Below are 27,140 nucleotides of genomic sequence, written 5' to 3'. Positions count from 1 at the left end.
AATTATTTAAGTTGATATATGTTTATGTAAATGATATCGCTACACAAAGAAACTGGATATTATCAACCATATATAATAAACTATGGAAATTTACAACTCAGCTAAAATTTATCACCGACTTAACAAAGAAATACCATTATCAAAATGTATAGCCAAACACTCGGCTAAAAAAATGATCTCACAAATCGCTTGCTAACATACACGACCACTCGCCCGCCTATATATGACACATTAAGTGTGACAGAGTACAAATGCAAGTGTTTCATACAGATATTCTTTTTTTAATTAGGAAAATGTTCACGGCATTTAATCGAAGTAATGAATGTTTAATATTTTTTTTTCCAATATGATAATCAACTGGTGATATTATAGTAACAACATTCGAGACTCTACCCGTCCAAACCTAAAACAGGACATGCTTAGGATGAAATGTAGTTTTGGTTTAGTTAGTCCATAATACCGTCAATCATGGACACAAAAGAAACAAAATCAACTCGGGTAAAAGATAAAATAAAAACGTTTGCATCGTATACATCTTTACATGGACTAAATCGAATTGTTGCAAGTACATCTGTGACAGGCAAAAGCATATGGTGTTTATTTTTTCTTTTCTGCACCATCTTTGCCGGACGACAAATATTTTTCCTGATGTCTCAATATGTAAGGTAAGGAAAATACTTCGTATATGTTTTTATTATTATTATTATTATTATTATTATTATTATTATTATTATTATTATTATGGAAGAACTTTGCGTTTGAATTATGGTAAATTGAATTTCAAGAACATAACAAGCAATTACTAAAAGGTAGTGTTAAAATATTGCTTTCTTCACAAAACCCTTCTAATATTAATATAATGAAAAATGTGATGTGATAAAATGTTACAATGGAATATTTTGAATTTTATTTACACTTATCTATTACATAAACATCCATTCCATAATAGGTCTGCTGCACTTTACCGAGTTCTATCTATTTATATTCAAACAATTGTTTTTAGGGAAAATATCCATGTGGCCTGCCTTTCATATAAAACAATCTGAAGTTTAGAATTTCCGCAAATTATCAGTTTTTCCTGATAATTTCAAGTGATCTTGTTAGTCGAAATTTAAGCTGATGACGGAGTTTAGGAGAATCTCACTTGGCAAAATTTATGAAAGCAAGCACTGATGTCTAAAACCTTCCCTTTGTACGACGAATACACAATATAGTGTACTAATGCAGTGCAACTTTGACAGTGAATAAAAACAAAGATTGGAAGTTTTTCATTTGACCTGTAACGGCGACGTCGAAGACGTTTTCCAATTTGTCAGGTAAATAAAATAAAAATGGTCTCAATAACATGGTTCTAAAAATGGCCGTTTGAATCCTATTTAACAGAGGATATAATATATGTCTTTTAATGCTATCTTAAACTACAAATTGTGTATTATTGAAGGGATGTTTCTATTCGAAATAACCTGGTTAACCAATCAGAAAACCTATAACAAATTAAATCAGGTAATTATTTAGCATATTGACTTTTGACTTTTCCAGTTACCAAAGTAACACAAAAGTGTCAATAGAATACAAAGATATCTACTTTCCTGAAGTGAAATTTTGCAACCTTAATCCATTGAGCCATTGGAAACTCAACAGTACAGACCATGGTCGAGATTTCTTGAATAGGTTATACACTGGAGACATTTACGAGAAATATATGAGTACTATTTGGGAGACACAGGTTAGATTTGTAGAACTCAAACGATAAAGTTAAAAAATAATCTTGGCAATCTTTTTTTTTCAAAGTGGCTACCACTTTCAAAATCAAGTAAAAAGAAACGAATATTGTCAAAAGACTCCAACTTAAATCTTTGAGTTTGTTATTTGATACTTTTTATTTCAATGCTTTAGCGTTAGAAGAGATTATTTCGGAGTAACTGCAATATATTCAGTCTTGAACAAAATAGATGAAATTATTTCTTACCCAAAGTTCTCAGCCAAACTGTCAGAAGAGTTCTAGGGCAGTTCTGAAAGTGTAAGAGAACAGTTCCAGAACCAGCTCTTCTGACAGTTTTGGTAGAGCCGGCTCTAATTCTGTTCTCGTAGAGCCAACTCTGCTAGAACTGTAAGATGAGTCGGCTTTACCCGGACTGTTCTACTGCCAGAACTGGCAGAAGAGCTGGCTCTGTTAGAACTGTAAGAAGAGATAGATCTGTCACTTGATGCACTCTTCTCATAAATCTATACATATTAATTCGTCTTTTAACTTAATGAATTAATTATATTCAAAAGGTAGTCGAAGCCTATTCAAGTTGTGAGCTATATAGTTATACATTTACGCACATAGTGATACTGTGTGACAAACGATCGTTACGTTTATTTTCTTTTTATTTATTGCATTGATTATTATTTTTTCTTGGTAAAAATCTCGCTATTAAACCAATAATTTAAATTCTTCTATAACAACTATTAATACTCAAGAATTTAAATGAAACATTGACCATTGACAAGTATTATGAACTTAAACATAAATGTTTTCATCCCCAAAAAATCCAAAATATAAAAACGTAAAATTAATATAAAAATCTTTAAGATATGAAATCCGCAAATCTTGAGTGACTACCAATACATTGTTTTCTCAAAAACCTCAAAATTGGATGAAAAGCTATTATGTGAATTAATTTGGAGCTATTTTGTTACTTTCATTAGTATGGTAACTCTATCATGGTTTGAAAACCTCTAATATAAGAACATATTTGCCGTTTTATTGTTCTTTTTATATCAGTTTTTTTAGCATAATTTTACTAGCAAAGAACATTAAGTGTCAGAAATTGTTAATATCTTCATTTTTTCCTGCTTAAATATGTGAAAATGGAAAATAATCATTTAAATGTTCAAACATATGTCTAATAAAGAGAAAGAAATTAGTTCTTAGTATATTTGAGAACTGCGAATATATCTTCATTCCTAAGGTCTCACTAACCACTTCCGGGTCAAATGGCCATCCCCCTATGTAGTACCAAAAACACACTGAACCTAGACATATGCATTGTAAGTGCATTATTTGTGTGTATTATGATTAAAAGTAGTCAAAATAAAGCTGAGAATGTGTACTTTAAAATCATATATGTAATTAACTACAAAAGTGTATGAATATTGTTTACATGTGTGAGTAATATGCCTCCATGCTGTCAGTTAGCAGAACAGGTAAAAATGTGGACTTGCAGTACTATTTATTCAAGTAAATTTTGTGAAGAATTTCTACTATTATCGTACCATTAGCATAATGTTGTTGGAAGCCTTATTGTCCAAGCTTCGCAACGGTATGCAGCTTTAAGATATCATTTGTCCTGGGAATACACAGTGAGACTTTGAAAATTACTTTTTTAACATGTAAAGTAATGGAAACGTTAGAAGTGGTTAGTGAGACCTAAACCTTTAAATTTAATGAAGAGCTATAAAATCTTGCCTTTAGATCTATTGTGTTACTTTTTGCTAGTCGGATAATCTTATGGTGTTTGAAAACCTCAAATATTGAGATAAAAAATAAAATTCACTGTTAAAACTGTGAAACCTCTGAACATTTTCTTGTTAAAAAATCTTAATATGTAAATTTATCCATAAAATGTTCATAACCATAACAGATAAAAAGAAATATAGCAATTCTTAGTGTCATTGACGACTGGTAGCAATTGAGTTTTCTGTGAAAACCTCAATATGGATGAAATGTAATAAAATGAATGCATTTAGGCCTATTTTAATACTATTTTCTTGTGTAATTAATTTTAAGTGGTTCTAAAATCTCAAATGATGGAAGAAAAAGTAAATATCTACTGTTTGTGTTTGTTTGTGTATCAATCAAATTGTTAGCATACATTTGACATGAAAAGCAAAAAAAAAAAAATAAGAGCTAGAAACTGAGACACATTTTTATAACATTAAATTGTCTAAGAATAAAATATACTTGGATTAAATTTGAATAATTATTTTAAAAAAAGAATTTGAGATTCATACATGGCTGGTTAGGAAACGATAATATTCCCAAGGGTACTCCTCGGACGTATTCTGTATTTCCTTTCCAGCTGTACAAAATCTGTTCTACAAGAGCCGGATCTGCTAGAACTGTCAGAAGAGCTGGCTCTGGAACAGTCATATAACTGTCATATAACTGTTATGCTGACAGTTTTAGGATAGGTTTGTGAGAGGTTACATTTGTAGAACAAATCTAATATGTATTTAATTCGTAGTATCAGCAAATCCAAGCTATTCTTACAGATACTTCTCAATGGCCAGAGCATATTCAAATATCAAAAACATGACAAAATAATGTACTTACTCGGCCGTTCCCTCAATGCGCCATAGTAAGGGAAAAATCTGTACTAGTACTTCTTACAGTGTTACTCATGTTTTATTCCTTATTCCTTATACACAAAAGGCATGTAACACAGTAGTGTATACCAGCTATAAATCAATTTACCTAGTATGCCCGTTAACCCAAATATTTTCATCTTTTTGATTTAGAAATAAGGGTAACAATAAAATTACTGAACATTAATCCGATCCTAATTTTCTTTGTAAATGTATGGTTTGGAAAGAACCTTTAATAAATACACGATTTATTTCTAAAAATTAACACATGGCCATTCATAGCTTATATGTGTAAAAGTTTATATTGTTGAAAGAACATGTTCAGTGGTTCAGGAAGCGGTTTATAAAAAAAAATATCGAAATCAGCTCCAAAAACTAAAGTTTCTAATTAATTTGAAAACTGCATTATTCACTAGTTCAATATGTTACCTCATTCCAAAAAAATTTTATTGCAGTTAATACATGTTTTGTACTTAAATTCCTGATGTAAAAATTAAAATTAGAAAGTGGGGTTTAATTAATGTCAAGTGGCGCATTTGATAAACTCTTAAATATTTATACGTTAATAGCCTTCTGTTTCATTACAACTCCTGACAAAATATTTTGTTGTTTAGAGCTTGCGCAATTGATTTTTTGATTTTTGATTTTTTTAAGGATTGTACATTTGATTTTCGTATTTTTTATTTTATTTTTTATTTCATTTTTTATTTTTTCCTATGTACCAGTCCACATAAAATTCAGACACTGCCAATGGTAAAGTGATTCATGGCGAGGAAAAACACACCAAACAAACGATGTTTTTTCAGTGCTATTCTTTCACATAAAACAATATTTTCTGCATTCAGATCTGCACTTTTTAGAAAATCATACATTCATTTCCCACTAAAACCAACTAAATGAAGCTTATTCAAGAACGATAACTCTTCCAAAGTGCAAATTTCATGCACAACCTGTATATTTTTTATCTCAAAAGCGCAACAATCGAATGAAAAACTAAGGCTAGTTATTTAATCGGTAACTGTTTCTGAACAAGAAAAATACTGAATTCGGTGGGTTTTTAACATGCATGAATCACCTTCTGTCTTTCTGAATATTAGAAAGACAGATACTTAAAGGGTATTGTGTATCAATGTATGCAAATTTACCATGCTTATCTTTTCCTGTTAACATTTTTATATAAATTAATCGCCTAATGTCACATGCTTTTTTTTCTTTAAAACGTATGTTGTCATGTTTACAAGTATATATATGAATAGTCATAGTGAAATACAATGAAATCCTATATCAAGGTTTCAACTATCAAGTACTTGATTTCAATTTTAGATTAAAGTCGTATTTTTTTTCCTATTTTAGGATCCGATTCAGAAGCAGAATAAAGGTATTTCTTTTGTAGATAAAATAAGATTATGTTGGTATTGTTTCAATATAACCATTTAAAAATATATTATTTGTAAGAAGTTAAGGACGGTACAAAAACATGTAGTTTCGACAAAATTAAGCATAACTTATTAATTATTTTGTAAGAACAGCATCAAAGTGTTGTATTATTGTAGTATTGCATTTACATATGTGAATTAGCCATTGTAGAGTGATTATATGGTGTTTTTTAAGATCACTGACAGTAGTTGAAACGTGCTTTTAATTCAATGTGTTTTGTTCTTAATTTAAACAGGTACATCTTCCCCGCTGGGGTTGTTGCTTCCAGGTTATTTTATTTATCTATTTATTTTATTTTATTTTTGTTAATTTGTTTCCGTTTGTTTGTAATATATTTTCATTAATTGTCGGGTATAAATTATGATTAAACACTTGATTATTTTAGGATGTGTTATCGCACAAGTCGACTTAGTTTTTATTCTCGACTCGTCATCAAGCATAAAATCATCCAGCAGATGGCAAAAAATGCTTAACTTTTGCAAACGTTTATTGGAATCAGCAGATATAGACAGCGGAAGTGTTCGAGTAGGTTTTATGGCATACAGTAGTAATGTTATTGTTGCATTTTATCTAAATAATTACACCACAAAAGCAGATGTAATGCACGCTATTTCTAAATTACAATGGACGGGTGGTAACACAATGACCGAAAAGGCGTTTAGGAAAGCTAGAACGGATGTCTTTTCGGTTGACAATGGCGATAGAGCAGATGTCAAAAACATTATTTTCTTGATCACTGATGGTTTACCTACTAACCCAGAAAGGGCAATTGAAGAGGCCTATAAAACAAGGAATACTGGAACCACTGTATTTGTAGTCTTTATAGATTATAAACAAGGTTACTACGATATTAGTGACATCATTTCATCCATTGCTTCTCCACCAGTGAGAGATCACGGATTTTATATCGATGACTTGCAGAAATTATTACCACTTGAGAAAAAGATTTTTGCATCTTTATGCCCAGGTACGTCATTTCATGTTGATAAGAAATTATTTAAATTCAAATGTAATTATTTTGATAGAAGAAAACTTGATAGCAATAAATAAAACAGTTAATATTTCACAATTACATTGTCAAATAAAAAAAGAAACCCTAACTTAAACATTTGTTTTGTTTCAAGCCTCAAAGAATTTTTAATATACGACTTCTGTTTTGTCCAGGATCAAAAAATAATTTTCCGGACAATAAGAACTTAATTGAAAACATATGTAAAATAAGTAATTACGCAATATGATAAATCTTACAGACACAGTTATTAGAATACACATGTGATGTAGATTTCAATAATGAACAATAACTTCGTCCTCGATTCGTCAGTCCTTACAAAACGTATGAGCAAAATGTAAATAATTTTAGATTCATTTAAAAGGCATTAATTCAAATATTCTCATATAGATTTCAATACGTTGCTGAATTTACAAATGGAGTTTCGACAAAGTCTTATGTTAGATGCATATGACTCGGCATTACATAACGTTACAGCTGAAGTGAATGATTTTTTACTCGCTTGTTCATCTAATGGAACTACTTGTGATGACAGGTAAATTTCACATTTGGATTATTGAAGACATTTTTTTATATTAGCAAAAACTTACGGAATACATTTCTCTTCAGCAGAAATTATATTTTTGATATATAACATAAACTTTATATAAAAATCGACATATTCAAAGCGGTAAAAGGCCTTAACCGCCTATATTAATATTCATCAAACTTTTTATCTGTTTTTAATCATTAGAATGACATATCGGCAAAAGAAAATGTATTAAATTAATAAGAGTTCGTTTGATGTCTACTTATTGAAACAGGTACAAATAATCTGTTCATATTTTTTACCTTGGTGATCAACTTTTTTTTCATTAAAGATAGTTTAGCCAGATACTTTAATTTCAATTTTCACTTTATAACTTGACCTACACCTAGAAATGTATGGAAAAGGAAAACGCAATGGCTTCTCATCCTGTATTGTCAACTTTCCTTTTATCTGTGACATATCCCATTACTTGCGTATAGTTTTCATATCATAATCCATATGTTATGCAAGAGCTTGCCATAACTACGTGGACTTTGCACCCTGTATTCAGTGGAGTCATGGCTGCTCATTTACTTTTGTTAGCTTGCTTTCTGAGCAATATCCTTGGAATATTTTCTTTTAATTTTCATTAAAACCTTTAATGCCTTGATTACTAGATTACTTTTTTTTTACAAAACAACATAAAAGTTCTGATACTTTAGAATTTCAGCCGCGGATGCATAGGACTCGGAATATTTTTCTCATATTATATCAAAAAAATGTTCTTGCCTCCTTGTTTTGCTCGGCCTTTACTTTTATTTACGCTGCCCTAAACTGAAGTCCTAGACTCAATTATAACAACTTAAAATAATGAAAATAATTGTATGATTCAATTGATGACTTGACTGTCCTACAATTTTGTTGCAACGAGATTTGGAAATCTATTTATTCAATTAATGAAAAGTATTCAATACTGTAAAACACAGCAAAGGCCATGATGATAACGATCTCCAATCAATTTATTGAATGATATGATATTCAGTAAAAGTAAAAACGAATTCATCAGTCAAACATTTATATGATTGTAAAACACCATTGTAGGTCAGTTAAACCGGTATATGATGCGTTTTATGGTAAATGTTACCACTTTGATGATATGTCTTATTCTGTCAAAGATGCCGGCCAAACATATGGTTTGTTGAATATTTATTTATTGTTATATTACGACATAACTGTAATTAAAGCGATTTACTTGTCAACCACTTCTATCAGACGTCAGTAATAATCCCACCGATTGTCGAGAACGTGAACATAACAATGGGCACTTTTAATTTTGTTATTATTATCTTTTTTTATTTAAATTTTATTTTATTCATTTTTTTTTTCTTTTTTTTTTTTTTTTTTTTGCTTGTTATCAAAACGTTTCTTATTTGTTGTGTTTGCTTTGCACTCGCTCTCAGAAACTCAGGAAGGTGTGACATTTACAACACGTTCGTTTTCAACTTTGAACGGGAAAAAGATTTTTAGTGTTGAAATAACATATATACTGGCTACATTTTTTAATTCTGAATAGTACTGTTCGGTAAGGTGGTGCTTCATCTTTTGAAATATAAGTTATTTGAAAAATAGTAGGGGGTGCACAACAAGGTGACTACACTGGCTGGATTTATTCAGTGTCCATATATGAAAATCAATCATAGCCCTGGATTCGTTGGGCCACTTTAAAATGGGAAATATTACACCATGGAAGTTCAAAGTTAATACTTTATTATGATTTTGACATAAAAACTGCGAATTATTTATGTTAATTATTACAGGTATAGTGAAATATCAAAGGTGCTGTGCGTAGTATTGTACCGACATTTAATGGTGCAACAATTTGGAAAGTGCAGAGAGCACCAATATAAAAAAAACTTTTTTCTCTATCTACTATAGTGAAACCTAAATTTAAATCACAGCAATAAAAGAACAAAAGAAACGATACAACATCTGCTCCATGAAAACTGATTTGTTCAATGTGTCATAGTTTTCCATTCCTCTTTCGTCTACTCCGGACTTGATTTTTATGAGCAACTCGGTGGGTCTTTCTAGAAAAGCAGAGGACGTTTACCCTACCAGTGCACCTGGTCCATGCTCCTAGTTTTTAGTGGAGTCCGAGTTACTCATTTGCTTTTGTTATTTTGTATGTATGATTTTAGTTACTTTATGTTCTTTGTTGTGTATGTCTATTTTCCAGTGTGGTGGACGTGTTTTTCAACAAGCGGTCGGCATTCCAATGGGAACAAATTGTGCTCCTTTACTTGATGACCTATTTCTTCACTCTTATGAGGCTGACTTTATAGCTGATTTGATCAGAAAGAAAGAATATCGTTTGGCTAGATCATTCAATCTCAGTTTCCGCTATATAGATGACGTATTATCTTTAAACAATCCTAATTTCGGGGATTTGATACATCGCATCTACCCAAAAGAACTTGAGATAAAGGATACTACAGACACTGTGAAGTCAGCCTCTTATCTTGACCTACACTTAGAAATAGATGGTAAAGGAAAACTATTGACCAAACTTTACGACAAACGTGATGACTTTTCATTCAGAATTGTCAACTTTCCTTTCATCTGTGGCAACATCCCTTGGGGTCCTGCGTATGGAGGGTTCATATCGAAACTCATACGTTATGCCAGAGCTTGCCGAAACTATGCAGACTTTTTGTATCGCGCTAAAGGTCTAACAAATAGACTTCTGGAACAGGGTTATGTTGCTGCAAGATTGAAGTCATCACTAACTCGTGGATCGTTATGATGTATCCATCAGCACCATGAAAACTGATTTATTCAATGGGTCATAGTTTTCCTTTCCTCGTTTGTCTATCCCGGACTTGACTTTTTATGAGCAACTCGGCGGGTCTTTCTAGAAAAACAGAGGACGCTTACCCTACCAGTGCACCTGGTCCATGCTCCCAGTTTTTAGTGGAGTCCGAGTTGCTCATTTACCTTTTTTACATTGTATGTATGATTTTAGTTATTTTATGTTCTTTGTTGTGTGTGTCTGTTTTCCATGTCTGGTCTTTGTCCCTGGATAACATTATTTTGATTACCACTATAACCTTGGTTCCCTTGATTACTCTTCCATGTTTGGTCTTTGTCCCTGGATAACATTCTTTTCATTACCGCTATAACCTTGGTTCCCTTGATTACTCTTAAATCAAAAACTATATTTCAACATTTTGAAGAAAATAATTTAAAAGGAATAAAATATTCATTTTGGACTTTCTACGAATTAAAGTTTCAAAAATGACCTTTCAGTTTGTGAATAAAATACGGACAGATCGAAGTAATAGTCTGGAATTGTAAATGGTAGTTCTCAATTTGTGACTAGGTTATGCGCAAAAAAATAATTTCGGGGCAGCTTTCATTTTTTGAACTGCACCGAAGCGTTTTTTAAACTGATCAAAAATTTGTTATATGAGCATAACTTGGTCATTAATTAAAAGCAACCATTATAAATTAATGTCTAATCGAATAAAGTCAAAATTAGGATTCTCCCCTTCACCAAAGCCTTACTTAGTTTGGAAGTAATTGTATTCCGACCGATCAACCTTAATGACGTCAATGTACCAAGTTATTTTATGAAAAATTAACCTACCTTGCCCAGATTAGAAATAAAATATCAAATTAAGATGGTTCCCCCAGTTAGTGAAATTTCAAAATTTCTAATTTTCATAGTTCTGAAAACTTTCATGTGGATCAATTTCATCATTGTAATGTATCTTTTCTTCAATACAAATTTTCTAAAGTACAATTTGAAAATGGAGAGAAAAATCCATTATAAAAAAAATCATATGTCACAAACATGGCTATATTTCAAGCGCAATTGATTGTTTGGGCAAAACTATTTATGGATAGCTACATAATATTACTGTGCAAATAAAATGCCCTTATTTGAATTTCAATTCCGATTCATTGATTTCTTAAACCAGATATTCAAATTTAGAAAAAGGGAGGATCGTCCTACAATTTTCCGTATATTTGTCTAAATAGACATTGTTTTCTCTTCCGTAAAATAAATTAGTTTATAACAAAAAAACAAATTGAGTGATTGTAATTGTATTAATTTATGTGTTAATATTTGGGTGTCTATCATGGAGAAAATCGGCTTCCATAGCGGGAGAACAGTATTGACTTTGCTGAGTGCAAGTCGTAGGATATATTGTTTTCATTTACCTTTATAGAGTAGTGAATGACACACAATTTATAATGATAAAGACTTTTCAGAAGGGTTTCAGTTTGAATATATTCTGAATATATCCACACAATCTAAAGGAATGGATTTTCATTTTTAGGGCAGAATTCCCAATTTTGGTCATGAAAAAGAAATAGTCCCGTGGCCCCCTATTTAGGGTAAACAGTTGTACAACATATATATAAAAAAAAATCGGGCTTTTTAAATGATAGAGTCACATTAAATAATTATTACTGACATCAACGCACCTGCGTGCGTTATCCAAGGTCGAATCATTCCTACTGTCTGATCACGCTTTTTTTAGAGTAACCATGGCATCCAAATTTAGGTTTATCTAAGATTGCAATAAATGGGACGGCATTTATTTGTTAAAACTTAACAGACTTTTTGTATCGCGCTAGAACTCTGATTAAAGATTGAAGTCATCACTACAGAAGTTTCATGGTCGTCATCATGAACTCGTGGATCGTTATGATGTATCCATCTGCACCATGAAAACTGATTTATTCAACAGGTCAAAGTTTTCCTTTCCTCATTTGTCTACCCCAGATTTGACTTTTTATGAGCAACTCGGCGGGTGTTTCTAGAAAAGCAGAGGACGCTTACCCTAATGGTGCACCTGGTCCATCCTCTAAATCTTTAATGGAGTCCGAGTTGCTCATATGTATGTATTTAATTTATTTTATGTTCTTTGTTGTGTATGTCTGTTTTGCATATCTTGTCTTTGTCCCTGGATTACATTATCATGATTACCGCTATAACCTTGGTTCCCTTGATTACTCTTTAAAATTAATTTTCATTATGTTTCAACATAGTCGTACATTAGCAAAAAATTAATGTTGAGTTTAGTTTTTTTCATGAGTATTTTATCTTCCACAGATTTCTACGCCTATATAAAAAATCAGGCAGATTATATGTGCGCAGAGTCTGTGGTGTCTTAATATTATGTTCATTCGATTTGACATGATTTAATTGAATTTAAAACAATTTAATGGTAATAAACAAAAGTATAATCTTAGTTTTGTTTCGGCTTTTTTGTTTGTCGTATCCGTAAGATATTTCACTAATAAAATTAAAAATAAAATTAAATCGGTTTATTTTATTACCGGTGCTACACTGGACTAATTGTCTAAATTACCGTTTTGTCATTTTTTTTCCTTGGCTTTTGTGGGATCAGTTTACACAGTGCTACTTTTGCTTTTGTTTTTACAATAAATGTCAGTTTAGGCCAACACTTATGGTACATGTAGTCTTGTGTAGTTCAAAATTCTGGTCAGCCAAATCCAGGGTGTGCATTAGAATTGATTCCTCTAAATAAAGAGAAAACCAATTTCAATTCGTCGTACATTTGTTCAATACTTTTTAACACTAAGATAAAAGGTCTTAAAAACAGTATGGATTTTTTTTATAAATAAGTCTCAGAAGTCGTTGCTTAACAGATGGATATGTATAATTTAAGACATTTCATAGAGATTGAGCAGTAATGTTTGATAGATGTACAGGTAACTACACAAGTTGTCTTATATACTCTCAGTCTTATTCCTGGTTCAGTCCTTATTTCTGGTTCAGTCTTTATTCCTGGTTCAGTCCTCATTTCTGGTTCATCCAGAGGTGAATTCTACTCACTTTTCAAGACAACATTCCATGTTGAACTTCATTTACTTTTGTTGCTTTGTATGTGTTATTTTGATTATTTCATGTTCTTTGTTGTGTGTGTCTGTTTTCCCTGTCTAGTCTTTGTCCCTGGATTTCATTTCTTTTATTTCCGCTAGAATCATGGTTTGTTTGATTACTCTCTCTCTCTCTCATTAGTGACTTTGGACAAATGTTTTAAATTAAGTTGTTTGAAAATTATTTGATTTAAAATAGTTATGCACAAATAATAATTGTCTCTTTGAACCGCGAATCATTACATTTACATTTGTGCTTTTAAATCGTTATTCCCGATTTAACACTTATTTTGTATTTGTACGCACAATATGCTGCGATCAAATAAACACTAGAATAAACTGTTTAGCATTGCAGATGATCTTTAATGTCAACCAAAGTGACTACCTACCATCTGTCTCAGATGAAGCTGGAGTTCGTCTACTTATTCACCCAAATGGTGCCTCTGAATCCTTACAAAATAATGGCATATCATTGGCTACTGGGTTTAAGACAAGCATTGCTCTTAGACAGGTATTGTCTGTTTAAACAGGAACGTTAAAATATTTAAAAATATAGTTCTAACTTTTTGTCCATATTTTGTATTTACATAAACCACAGACCCACAAGTATAGCATGTGAAGATATTTGTTGGACAGTTCAAATGCTACATGTCTTTTAAACTATTTGAGTACAGTATATATTGAGAAAACATGTTACAAACTACCTTAATATAACCGTATCTTAACGAATCGTAATGTATTAAATCAAAAGTTGTTGCATAAATCGTAAACAACAAGGTTTGATAGTCTAACTAACCTTTGTGGATTTTCATCTAAATGAGTCTGAAAGTCATTTACTGCGGTTAGACGGACAGAATTCTTGTTTGCTACGATCAACTATTGTCGAATTATATGTACGGAAATGATTAGTTCTTCATAGCTAAAAAACAAATACATAATAAAAATGCGGTAAATGTTTTATTTTTTTTTATTGATATAAGATGCAATATAATATATTGTGAATACTTTAAAATAGCCTTTTATGGGTTTCAGAAATCGTCAAGTCAGTTGCCGAAGACATCGGATTGTGATAACACTGGTGAATTCAAAAGCAAACACGTTAGTTTTATATTTTATATACATCATGTACATTATAATGTTCCTATCATAAACTTTAAATTCAAATGTCTGTATGCCCCTTCAAAATACTTGGTAAGAAACTACATTATGTGGTTTTATTTAAGTCTCTGATTTAATCATATGACCATGTCTTGTCTTTCGTCGGAGAATTTCCCTTCTGCTTTGATGAATTGGTAATATTGACGATAGTTAAGATAAGTTTTTATTTCAATCATTCAGATGTTTTTAGAAGAAATAAAGTAACGGAAATTGAAAGACTTTCAATCATCTGTAACATTTTTTGTAATTGTATTCTTTGCTTATGATGTTTAGTTAAGTTTTGTAATGTGATAACGTTTCATTTTATATTATTTTGTTTTGTTGAGTCTTTTGTCTTTGTTTTGTAGCCGTATACTTTGTGGGTATGTTTGTTATTGCTTTTTTTTTTGGTTATTTTGTTAGGGGCTTTTTTCTTGTTTAATTTTGGGTGTTTTTGTTTTGTTCTTTTTTTTATTTTTTCTTGTATTTTGGTTTTGTGTTCTTTACTTTGTGTGTCTGTTTGTTTTATTATTTTTTTTATTTTTTATTATTTTTTTTTTTGGGGGGGGGGTTGTAATATTGTTTTGTTGTGTTTATATTTTTGTCTGTTTTTGTTTTGTCTTTCTTTTGATTTGTTTTACTCGTTTGGGGCTGCAAGGGTCATATCACCGAATTTAATATTCGTTAAATATGTATTAACTTTGCTCTGACAATAAACACCTTTTAAATACTACTATTTCAAAATGAAAATTAAATTAACACATTTTAGCAGTAGAAGGTTTGCTGTCATTTTAGACATGTGAACAAATGTGCGTGGATGAGAAAATAAAAGCGAGATGTCATTGTACCGTTCCTCGGAAATTAGAAGACAAGACAGATTTTCCAATGTGTATTTCAACTGAAGGTAGTATGCATTTAAAGTGACAATGATTAATGATATATCATATTTTCAGATTATATTGAAATATGAAATTATGTATTAATTAAGTATTAAAGTAATCAGTGCTAATACCACAGACAATTAGATTTAAAATTACAAGAATTTGAATCATGCAAAGGACACGTGCAGCAAAGAGTTTATCAATTAAAACACCACTATAGTAGAAAAGCAAGAAGAAATAAGTTATGCGTACTATATTGTTTAGGTTTCACATATATAAAGTGATCAATCTCAAATGAACATATCAAAGAATGAAAGTAAGAATATGAAATACATTAACAAATGTTAACATTTTTCCTGACCATTTTAGGAGCAAGTCGGTAGGTGTTTCTAGAAAAGCAAAGGACGCTTACCCTACCGGTACACTTGGTCTATGCTTCCAGATATTAGTGGAGTTCGAGTTGCGCATTGACTTCTGTTACTTTGTGTATTATTTAATTTATTTTATGTTCTTTTTTGTATGTGTCCTTTTTCCGTATCTGGTCTTTATCCCTGCATTACATTCTGATTTCCGCTAGGATCTTTGTTCCCTTGATTATTCTTTCAAACAAAACGCTGGAATTTCGCAATGTAAATAAATGTGGCTGTACTAATTTATCCTTAATATAAGGAACTAATTATCTACAAAAAAAATAAGACACGTTGTTAACAAAACACTGAACTATCTAATACTTATATAGAACTATGCGCATGTACAAAGCTGACAGTTTGTTCTCCACATACTATTTAAATTTAACATTATACATAATACATATACATGTATCATTGTAGACAGAAGGTGTCTTTCAGATTTGCAACGAGAATGCAGTATACATATGTGTAGAAATCCATGCAGGCAAGATCATTCATTTAAGTTGTCTTGAAATTGAAATTAAAAATTGTCTTACATGTATGATCCTCTTTTGTTGGCATTATTTTATTTGTATTCTTGATATAAATATATTTTCAATTTAAATGTACACTGTTATCGTTTAGTCCATGATGAATTCACTAAACAGCAAATCTCACTTTTCACGAATTTAGTAAACCTTGATGTCATCACATATATGTTTCTCAAGGATGGATAGAAGCAAAAATGAACGAACCATACCCAATGAAAAATCAATGAAAATATTTTTATTTACTTTACTCAAGTTGTAATTATTGAAAATAACAGAATAGAGATGCCCATTCACTACTAAGTATTTCACATAATGAATATACGCACTTTTGGTTATGTATATAAATTGATATTAGGGCAACAACATATGAACAAGTTGTGACCATGTCTACGTGGCCAGCGGATAAATTTTTGGATACCTCTAAAATGGCTGTGGCTTTTGGTGAAGGGAAAGGAAGACTGACAGTCAACAGGTATATTCAAACGTAACGGTGATACATTATAGATGTAATAATGCAGATGTCGTTCCAAAACTAAACTGTACATATTAAAGCAATGACACCATGTATGCAGCAAGGAACATGACATTCATGAACGAGAAACAATAACTAGACCAAGAAAAAATGACAAAATCCCCATACGTAACTTTAATAAACTTGAAATAATTCAACTCGGACTCCTCTACAAACTGACAGTATGACCAGATTTATTTATTGAATGCTAAAATTTAAATAAAAACTGAATGTTTTGCCCGAGGTACGCAATTATTGAATGGGTGTACGGCACCAGTATTTCAAGTGTATAACATTGTCCTATTATTATTTTTTTTTCGCTTAGACATAATTCATATTTTTTAAGAAATAAATCACAGTAACGCCATGTTATCATTGTTTTACCATGGACTGGCCATTTCTGTCGCAATGTTTTACCTCGAGCAATAGCGAGGGGTTAAATAACGACATAAAAGGCCAACCCATGGCTAAACAAATGATAAAACGGATTTTCCGTGATTTATTTCGATTCAAATATGACAAGTTTCTTCACATTTTTAATAGACACACCCTATGGTATGCACGAAATGTTGATCATGTGCTTATCACTTTTTTTTCACCATGGCTGTGGTCTTATGAACTTTGAAGCACGTCATTTTAAAATCCGTGATAAATTCCCGTTAAGCTAAGTTGATTACAGTGATTAATTTGTTGTAAAAGAATGAATTAATATACTCGGCGTCACATAAATAAGATACTGTTAGAATTTGAATAAAAATATTTTCTACGACTTTACTGACACCTACCCTCGTTTAAAATGTCTTAAATGACTTGCTCATTCGTTTAGCCAAACGGTTTCTCCCTAAACATTGAATCGTTAAATTCCGATGAGATTTTAATTCTCGGTCCCAATATTTACATTATCAAAAGTCGGGCATGTTTTCAGTGATCGGGTTGCTAGGAGATGTTGTTTACGTTTAAATGGTTTGTCCAAAAACCGAAGAACCCAGAATGCATTTCGGCGCTAATTCGGATATCTCGGATTTATTCTACGCGAACATCGTACAACACCGAGAAGTTGATCAAGCAGACGATTGTCACCGGAGTTCGGACTTGACTTTTTATTAGCAACTCGGCTGGTGTTTCTAGGAAAGCAGAGGACGCTTACCCTACCGGTGCACCTGGTCCATGCTCCCAGTTTTTAGTGGTGTCCAAGTTGCTCATTTGCTTTCGTTACTTTGTATGTATGATTTTAGTTACTTTATGTTCTTTGTTGTGTATGTCTGTTTTCCATGTCTGGTCTTTGTCCCTGGATTACATTCTTTTGATTGCCGCTATAACCTTGGTTCCCTTGATTACTCTTTTAAGAAACAGTAACGCCATGTTATTATTGTTTTATCTCGGGCTGGTCATTTACGTCGCATTGTTTAATCTCGAGCAATAGCGAGGGGTTAAAAAACGACATTAATGGCCAGCTCTTGGTAAAACAATGATAAAACGGTGTTTCCGTGATTTATTTAAAATGACTAGTTTCTTCACATTTTTGAATAGACGCAGCTACGTATTGCGCGAAATGTTGGTCATGTGTATCACTTTTTTTTACCATGGTTGTGGTCTAATGAACTTTGAAGCACGTCATATTAAAATCCATCACTAATTCCCGTCAAGTTAAGCTTCTTTTGATTACCGCTATAACCTTGGTTCCCTTGATTACTCTTGCAGAGATTAAATTGTCGTAAAAGTATGAATTACTAAAAATAAAGCAGATAAAAAGATATCGACGTAATGAAAGACATGTAAACTCTTAAAATAACATAGACGAGGAACACGCAAAATTCTGACACGAAAATAAAACGCATAAAAAATAGAATATAATAGGACCCCACAAAAAAAATCATATAAAACTTTTTACCGGACTCCATAACAATCTCATATTGAACAAAACCAGGAACAAGGTACGGCAAGCATCCTTTTTTTTTCATGAAACATCCAATGTTTGGAAAAAGATATTTAATTCAAAACTAATCGTCAGAGAATGAATGAAAAGGTATATTTATTCTGATGTTATGTTGTAGAAGCAATCTTCTGATGGTTAGCATTTATTTCTATGATATATCGACCGAGGTTACAGAAGAAGAGTATGCTATCACGGTAAAGTCTATATACTCAGCAACAGAACACTTTTAAAAGTGTTAGTCTCTGTAAGAATCGGGCAGTTGTATACACATGGTATGAAATAACCGCCACTTTGATTGTGTAATTTGACTATTTGAATCGTTACAAGATTTTCCATATTATTTGGGTAAGAGAAAACTACACTGAGCTATTGTCAAATAAGTGAGTTTTTTTTTTAATTGCATGTTTCAAAATTTTCCCACTATGCCTGATTATTTACAAAGACTTGTACTCTATGAATAATAAGTAAGAACATTATTTACGTTTTTATTTTGATTAATCCAGTTTCTAGACATAACGTTTAAAATGTCACCATTGGTCTAAGAAGTTAAATCGTGATCTAATATCATGCCATGTTACTTGTGGTAGTAGTAATCGCTCCTTACGATAAAAACAAGCAGAAATGCGCCCTTTGTGTTTGTCGTTATGTTTCATTTTTTCTTTGTTTTCTTAAATTGTAGATCGAGAACCTTCTGTCGAACATTGGTGGGTCATTGGGACTTTGGATCGGGTTGTCTGTTATCACTATAGGAGAATTCTTAGAACTTTTTATTTTTCTACTCAGAACAACAACCGAAACTCCACAATCCGCAGGGAAAGAGGAAGAACAGCTGTAGGCAATAATGAAATAGATTGTTAGTATCAGAACATTAAATGTCCATTTTTTTCATTTTTTGTATTATTATTTTAAGCATTTGCATGTTATAATGTTGTAAAGGTTTATGGTATTAACATTGCAATTGTCCACAATATTCAGTCATGCTATGTGTTCTCTTTATAATCATCATTTTTTCTATATTAAAAGTATTTATCTGATCATTTTCTTTATTCTTTTAAACTATATCAAATATACAACTTTTTGCTGCGACCACACTCTCCAAAGAAGAGATTGTGGAAAACCATAAATCTGTGCTATCCTCTTTTGGTCTCTACCAAGGATTATGATTGTGATTTACCGTGTATGTACTGGATTCCTAAACTCCACAAGAATCCACACAAGCAAAGTTTCATAGATGTATCTGCAAAATGTACGACCAAACCTCTTTCACAACTTTTAACTTCTATACTCACAACTGTCAAAGAGGGTCTGCAGTCCTACCACAACACTTGTTACTCCCGTAGTGGTATTAATTCAATGTGGATCCTGAAAAATTCGACAGATCTTTTGGAGACAATAAGTTCAAGACTATTATTTGAATATAATAGCATAAAAACCTATGACTTTTCAACACGGTATGTAGACATCTATTCCCCATACTCAGTTCAAATCCCAACTTAAAAACATTATACATCGTTTTTTTTCCCCAAAAAAAAATGTTTTCCTTTCCTCGTTTATTTGCCCGAACTTTTTATGAGCAACTCGGCTGGTGTTTCTAGAAAAGCAGAGGACGCTTACCCTTCCGGTGCACCTGGTCCATGCTCCCAGTTTTTAGTAGAGTCCGAGTTGCTCATTTGCTTTTGTTACTTTGTATGTATGATTTTAGTTACTTTATGTTCTTTGTTGTGTATGTCTGTTTTCCATGGTCTTTGTCCCTGGATTACATTCTTTTGTTTACCACTATAACCTTGGTTCCCTTGATTACTCTTTGATTATACGACCTAGTATTTTCAGTTAAATGTGATACATTTAACTGAATATTAGTCCCAGGACTCTCAGTTTGCTTGACTTGATTTGTCTTGAGTTAGTAATATTAGTTTTAATATTAACGTACAGTGTTTTCCCCGAACTCCGCGCATCCGGTATGTCTGCTCTGACGTTATATCCATAAATAGAAAATTGACAATCACCTGTTTCATCCGGTAAAAAATATCAATCAAGAATACAAGACATATTCGGTAAGTTTCGTTCTTTAAATAACACTTTTAAGAAAAATTATTTTTGAAAAATTATGTAGAATTCGATGAATTGACTGGCTTCGAGGGGATTCCCTAATGTGTAATGACCCATGACATGATGTCCTAGTAAACAATGTGCACTTCATGTGATTTTGAATCGCTTACCTGTTATGAATTTTCATATATCAGCTAAAAACCATCTTCCTTTCTTAATCATCTCCAAAGGAAATGATTCGCCATATGCAAATTTAAACACATATAAAAATAAACGCAAGTTTTATCTGCCATGATCACACAAGAGTGTCTGCTTTACTTTGACATTGACCTTAGATGGTGCTATATTCTGATTGGCTAGAACATTATTCTAAACTAGTAAATACAGGAAAGATTTCAGTGTTAGTAATACTGATGTTAATTAAAAAAAAACTTCTCACACTCAGATTACGATAAGCAATATTACAGGGGTTGATAACCTAAGAATGGGTAATCCAACCATTTTTACAACTTCAGAGGAAATTGAGTTAGCAAGGCATTGTGTGTAAATAGCAGAAAAGGGTTATGAGTATGCACGATTGCAAATAATGGAAATGGCAGCTAATATGTGCACTTTAAAGGGAAGAAACAAAGCTCCGACTAAACATTTGATTCATGGTTTTTTGTCCAGAAAAGGTCAGAAATGATGTCAAGGCTGAGAAAATTACAAAATATCTTGAGCAGCTGAAATGCATTCTCGATGAATACAGTCTTACAAACCAACCCTCACAAATCTGGAAAGTTGATGAGACTCAAATCTCCCTTGACCATTCCCCACCCAAAGTACTTTCTCGTCGTGTCTGTGATACGTTTTCTGTTACTTCAGGAATGTCATCAACAACAACATTAGTGGCTGCAGTAAACGCTTTTAGTGAGACAATACCTCCTTACATTATATATAAAGGTCAGCGTCTGACACATGAGTTGGTAAGCAAAGAAATGGCTGGTACCAAATACAATACATATCCCAATGAATGGGTTAAAACACTGAGATTTTATTGGATTTTTTCAATAACCATTTTCTTGTCCATGTTACTCAACACCCCTTAATTCTATTGTATGATGGGCACTCTATCCACATCACCATTAATATCATTGAATCTGCCAGGAAATCAAATGTTCATCTATTTGTTCTCCCTCCACATAGTTCTCATACGTTGCAAACCCTACACGTGCTGTCTAAACACATATCTAAAACTGATAACTTCTACTGTCCCTTGCCCCCCTGCAGGTCCGGGTGTTAAAAGAATAGGCCTGCAGCAGCGCTAAGCGTGTCGTAAAAGGCGACTAAATAGTGCTCAGAACCCTAGCCGTGAGCTAGGGCGCTCTGCCCAGAGAGCAACTGGGATGTGTGCCCCAGGTAGTGGAATGGGGTACCCCTGGCGTGTTACATGCTGGGGTTGTCAGGCTATAATACGGAAAACCTGACCGCAAACCATAGTGGTGCACCGTGTTGGGAAAGATGCCACGTTCCTCGCACGTTAAAGAACCCTACTGTGGTATTCTCCCGGAGTAGGAACCATAGGGCTCTGCCACAGGAGGCTAAATTGCCCGACCCTACCCACCTCTCCCTATTTCCAGTGGCAATCAAAATTTGTCGAAAAAAAAAGAAAATCTAGGAATAGAACCTGGCTGCTACACAAAAGGCTCAAACGATTTAACAAGTAAAAATATAAATCTCTTACACAAATCTAATAAACTATTATTTACTCTGATAATAATACCTTTAGAAGTGTCAAAACCTGCTAAACGAGTTAAAATAGTCGAAATTATAACCTTACATTTCTGTACATCTCTCATCAAAGTAAATAAATTAAAATTATACTGTACAATCAAATCAAGAGTAAGACCACTACCAATATCCTCAGTGCCTACATGCAAGATAAGATGACTGAAGGTATTAATATGTGATGCAAATGCAAAGTCTTAATACCGCTTACGTAATTATGAATAGAAGCAACACTCTTAAAAGAACGACTTAAAAACTCTACATATAAAGAGATAATATTGACAGTAGTAGGTAATGACTTTAAACCAAAAAAACAAAAAAGAAATAAGAAGTAAACTGAACTTTGAGGTTTCTGTAAGTTCCTCTAGCAAAGGCTGCCTTTTCAGAGATCACTGTATCTTGCACCAGCTCGCTTAAGTGAACATCCTTAAACAAAAAAAAAACAAAAAAAAAACCAAAACAAAAATTTAAACTACCATGGAGCAAAAAAACGAAAATAACTATCCGGAACATCCACTTCCTCCCATCTACATTTCCCAGCCTCCGATAAAAATGAATCTCGAAATTGTGCACCTAAAGACAACCTTGAGAGCATGTCAGCAAGCCTATTGTCTTCCGAAGATAAATGCTGACCCCTTAATTCAAACTCATACTGCTGTTAAAAAATCAATTTCCCGCAAACAAGACTGCATGAAAGCATTTATACAAGCTCCCGTATTGATCGCTGTCACTGACGACATGTTGTCACAAAAATTTCTAATTTTTTTCCCCTTGAATAAAGATGACCACAACTTCAAACAGATTACTACACTGAGCAATTATAAAGCGTTGATATGCAGAGCCTTTCTTACTATAAACCTAGGAAAAACTATATGAAAATACCCAGAACCGGAAATACCACCACAACCGACCAAAGAAGAATCACTAGACATTACTATATCTGACTCTGACCACTCCTCAAGGCTCATCATAGAAACACTATTGTATGTAAAAAGAAACCTACTCCACCAACTTAAATCTTTTTTGACATAATTGGGAATCTTCTTCGTAAAACTACTAGGACCACTCGGAAAAGTACGTAACCATATCAATAAATGAGAAACAAAAATACGTCCCGGTCTAACACAATGCAATTTGCCGAGTAAAGGCTGAAGTTCTCTTAATGAACATTTGTCTTTAACTAACCAGAGATTAACCAAACTTGAAATCTCAACCAACCGCTCCGGAGTAATAGAAAGAGTCAAACTCTCTGTATCAAAGAACACACCGAGAAAAACCATTGTTGTAGAGGGAGGCACTCCTGTAAAACCCAACCTAACCTCTCATAACCAACAGAAACATCTGCAACCCGCAAAATCATCTAGATAATTGATGACTTCTTGACCAAAATGATTTACCAAGATGAATCACACTGCATTTGTCACCCTGTGACAGATAAAGGCAGCTGACCGTAAAGCCATAAACAAAACCTGATCACAAAATATATGACCGTTCTATAAATAAACCACTAAATTCTAATCACCAGGACATATAGGAATCTGGCGATAGGCCCGTTTTAAATCCCTCTTGAAACATAAACAACCTGACCCTTTTCTTTTGATCATATCTACAAGATCATCAACAGATGGATAGGAAAGTTCATCTGGACTACATAAATACTGATCTTTTGAGATATGAGAATTTACAGACTCATCAGATTGCGAGAAAACTTAAATCCAGAGTAACTCTACGATCCTTAGAATCTTTTTAGGGACTGAATTAAGTGGAGAAATTACCATGTTAGAAATAAAGGGCTTTGATTTAAAAGGACCTAAAATACCACCATACGAACACTCCTTCTTGAGATAATTGATCATTTGATCAGGAAAATTTGTAGCGCCTGCGTGATTACAATTTGGAATATACTCAGAATTAAAACCCTCACAACTCAATGGGAATCCATATTCCAAATATTCTGAAATATCCCTATCCTGATAATGTACTAACATACGTCTGAAACATATATTAAGTTTTGAATAAACCGGTATTTTACACCCAAAAACATTCGGTAATTTAGAATTGAAAACTTTGTTATGAATGTCAATTAAAGTTTCGAGACCGTTATCTCCAAATATGTGAAGTAATACTTGTGAATTATCACAAACATGACAACTATCTGTACAGTCAGTGAAAATAGAATTCAATTTATCTTTACCTAGTCATAATTCATAATTAGGACAACCTGCATCAGACTCTGGGTGAGCTAACTGTTTATTATCCTTTAATAAACAAGTTCCACAAATGGGCTGTACCTGCCTGCTCACAATTTAATATTTTTTGTATGCAACCCTGAAAAAGAACATCTTTTCTTTTGAAACTCAGAACAAAACCAAACTATTGGTTTCCCACTTCCACCTGTTTTCCCTTTTTGAATTTTGGATCTAACTGAACTTGCTAATAAAGGTGTTTCTATAACAGACGGATTATCCCACAGTCATTCTGACCCGATTCAATGCGCCTTATCCAAGCTGCGTATAATTGTATATGAGCTTTTCAATCATACAGTTCAATAATAATAAGACATTTTTTTTAACTTGAAACGACCTTCTTTCTCTAAAACATTTCTACATGAGGTAATTATCTCGACTTCACCTGCTACAAATTGATTATACTTTAAATCTACAAATTTAATTGATTTGGTTGCATATTCTTTCCGTTTTTTTTTTTTGTTTTTTTTTTTTTTTTTACATGTGGACATTCCTGGGGGTATTTTGTCATCTGTTTTAATGACAGCGACAATCCTTATTTGTTCTTCGACTTTCTCTCACCATTATATATTTGTGTTTTGTGTTCATGTTTATAATCAACAATAATAGAATCATCAGAATCAGTCGTCACCGACCTAATGTCACTGCTACCCGAATCGTCGGAAATCGGTAAATAAATTCAAAGACTTCAATTGTTTTTTACTGACCGCGTAATTTAGCACTTTTGCGTAAGTCTTTTATAGTAACCTTATCTAAATGATTCGTTCCTGATTTTTCTCTCTTCATTTCAGCATCAACTGATCGTCTCTTAGACCTGAACTTATTATCTTTTCTGGTCTTTCCACCAACTGCACCTTTCTGCTCAACTATACCTGATGAACAGTCACGCTCATGCTCCTTTAATTGAAGCAATTCCGCCTTCTCTTTCTCGATAGTTGACAACAGCTCCTTTTTACTAATCACCTTCTCTAGCGCCAACTTTTCCTTCCGCACGAGAACTAATTCCGCCTCCAAATCCTCCGAATCACTACTTGCTTTCCACGCCTGCTCCTTATCGCCAACACATTCAGTGTTAACTACCATCATCCTGCTATTTTTTGTCGGACACAAAAAGATCGTTCTCCTTGGGTATTTCGACACGCCCTTCTAAATCGCTGGCGACTTTCAAGCCTGTCTCATTGAATAATTTGTACTTAACCGGTACTAAAGCTCGTTGAGAATGGCGTTGTCCCAAAGACATCAAACTGGCCTGCACATCTGCAATGTTCGCCAAAAAGACTGTGCTTACGCACGGACGTAACCGCTGCTGACGAATATCTAAAGCATGCTCTACGAATAGCACAAACGCACAAAACCAAGATAATACTGCTCAAACCAACCATTTAGACCATTAAATTTAGATGTGTCTAATCATGCGATATCAACCGAAAGTGAATAAATGTTCTGTAATTTTATCAGGTAAAAAATTATTCAACTGAGCAATCAGAAACATGTATACTAGGTATCTAATAACAAACTTCAAAGAGAGGTCGTAAAAATTATAGAATTAAAAAGTTTTAATTATCAAACATTTACCTTTAATTAAAGAAACTTGTTAATTTAGCTCCACTTAAAAATCACATTACCTCTAAGGTATCACAACAACTACAATTCGAACCTATTGTTTTGTCTTGTATTGGTGAAATCAACTAAAATAGTTTGTGTTGTTCAATGAATGTTCTGAACAATTTGTAAAACTTATTTTGAAATTTCAAAAACATTCCTTTATCCATACCCAGGTTATATTCTAACCATGCGCAGAAGTACCGGACTTTTATTGATTACAAGAAAACAGCATGTTTGTTATATAGACAACAAATAAAACAAATTTGCTGATGCCACTGGTTTTAAAGAATTATTTCCTTTCAAAAAACATTGTTTGTAGATTTAGTATTCAAAATTTTAAAGAACAGTTATCCATGAGTCTATGTTTATAAAAGACAGCAAGTCTTAGGTGAGCAGACATACCGGACTGTTCCGTGATGTGATCTTTTACGTTCTCAATTTTATTTGAAGATATAGATAATTAGTAAATGATATCATTTTTCCGTGAACTGAATTACAAAGTTCGATCAGTAAATACAAAAGTTAAGGAAACTGTTCTACATTTTACCAATTTAACAAGAGCACTTCCTTTCTTATACAAGGTAGTTTCACTTCAAATTGAACTGTGTTGTATATCCAGACTTTATATATGTGGCAAAATCTCTACTTCCGGTACTTACCTATTTAGGCGATATTATAACTTTCGAATCATTACTTACAATGGTTATTCATGAGCATCTAGAATGAATCTTCCAAGGATAAGGGAACAAAAAGACGCATAAGTCGTCCATAGGCAGTTAGTGTTGGACAAAACTTGAGCCTACTTGCAGTTGTAGCAAAATTTTCAATACCAAAAGTGTAAGTTATGG

The 27,140-nt window shown here is 32.7% G+C and overlaps 2 protein-coding genes across 2 annotated transcripts; both read left to right on the top strand.

Annotated features, from left to right (window-relative positions):
- The first annotated feature begins 398 nt into the window (after positions 1–398).
- Positions 399–16,176, top strand: LOC148609411 (degenerin unc-8-like). Its single transcript, XM_088542091.1, has 10 exons — positions 399–665; positions 1,540–1,726; positions 5,707–5,731; positions 6,176–6,757; positions 7,190–7,334; positions 8,409–8,500; positions 13,568–13,731; positions 14,253–14,318; positions 15,153–15,261; positions 16,069–16,176. The coding sequence occupies exons 1-10, from the start codon at positions 469–471 to the stop codon at positions 16,158–16,160; spliced, it is 1,659 nt and encodes a 552-aa protein (XP_088398217.1). The 5' UTR covers positions 399–468; the 3' UTR covers positions 16,161–16,176.
- Positions 16,177–16,541: 365 nt separating this feature from the next.
- On the top strand, positions 16,542–19,606 carry LOC148609410 (degenerin unc-8-like). Its single transcript, XM_088541751.1, has 3 exons — positions 16,542–16,650; positions 18,744–18,819; positions 19,305–19,606. Exons 1-3 carry the CDS (start codon positions 16,562–16,564, stop codon positions 19,458–19,460), a joined length of 321 nt encoding a protein of 106 aa, XP_088397877.1. The 5' UTR covers positions 16,542–16,561; the 3' UTR covers positions 19,461–19,606.
- Positions 19,607–27,140: the final 7,534 nt, after the last annotated feature.

The sequence above is a fragment of the Perna viridis genome, chromosome 8 (assembly GCF_037379345.1).
Source record: "Perna viridis isolate PV_CMFRI_1.1 ecotype Kerala chromosome 8, ASM3737934v1, whole genome shotgun sequence".
Classification (NCBI taxonomy): Eukaryota; Metazoa; Mollusca; class Bivalvia; order Mytilida; family Mytilidae; genus Perna; species Perna viridis.
Note: the sequence above shows the minus strand (reverse complement) of the source record. Positions and strands in the feature narration are given on the sequence as shown.

Excerpts from the sequence above, each read along its gene's own strand:
- LOC148609411 (XM_088542091.1), top strand. The coding sequence starts at position 469 with ATGGACACAAAAGAAACAAAATCAACTCGGGTAAAAGATAAAATAAAA. Across the intron at positions 1,727-5,706 it reads GTACTATTTGGGAGACACAG|GATCCGATTCAGAAGCAGAA; the intron begins GTTAGATTTGTA and ends TTCCTATTTTAG. Across the intron at positions 15,262-16,068 it reads AATGTGTATTTCAACTGAAG|ACAGAAGGTGTCTTTCAGAT; the intron begins GTAGTATGCATT and ends GTATCATTGTAG.
- LOC148609410 (XM_088541751.1), top strand. The coding sequence starts at position 16,562 with ATGTCTACGTGGCCAGCGGATAAATTTTTGGATACCTCTAAAATGGCT. Across the intron at positions 16,651-18,743 it reads GGAAGACTGACAGTCAACAG|AAGCAATCTTCTGATGGTTA; the intron begins GTATATTCAAAC and ends GTTATGTTGTAG. Across the intron at positions 18,820-19,304 it reads AAGAAGAGTATGCTATCACG|ATCGAGAACCTTCTGTCGAA; the intron begins GTAAAGTCTATA and ends CTTAAATTGTAG.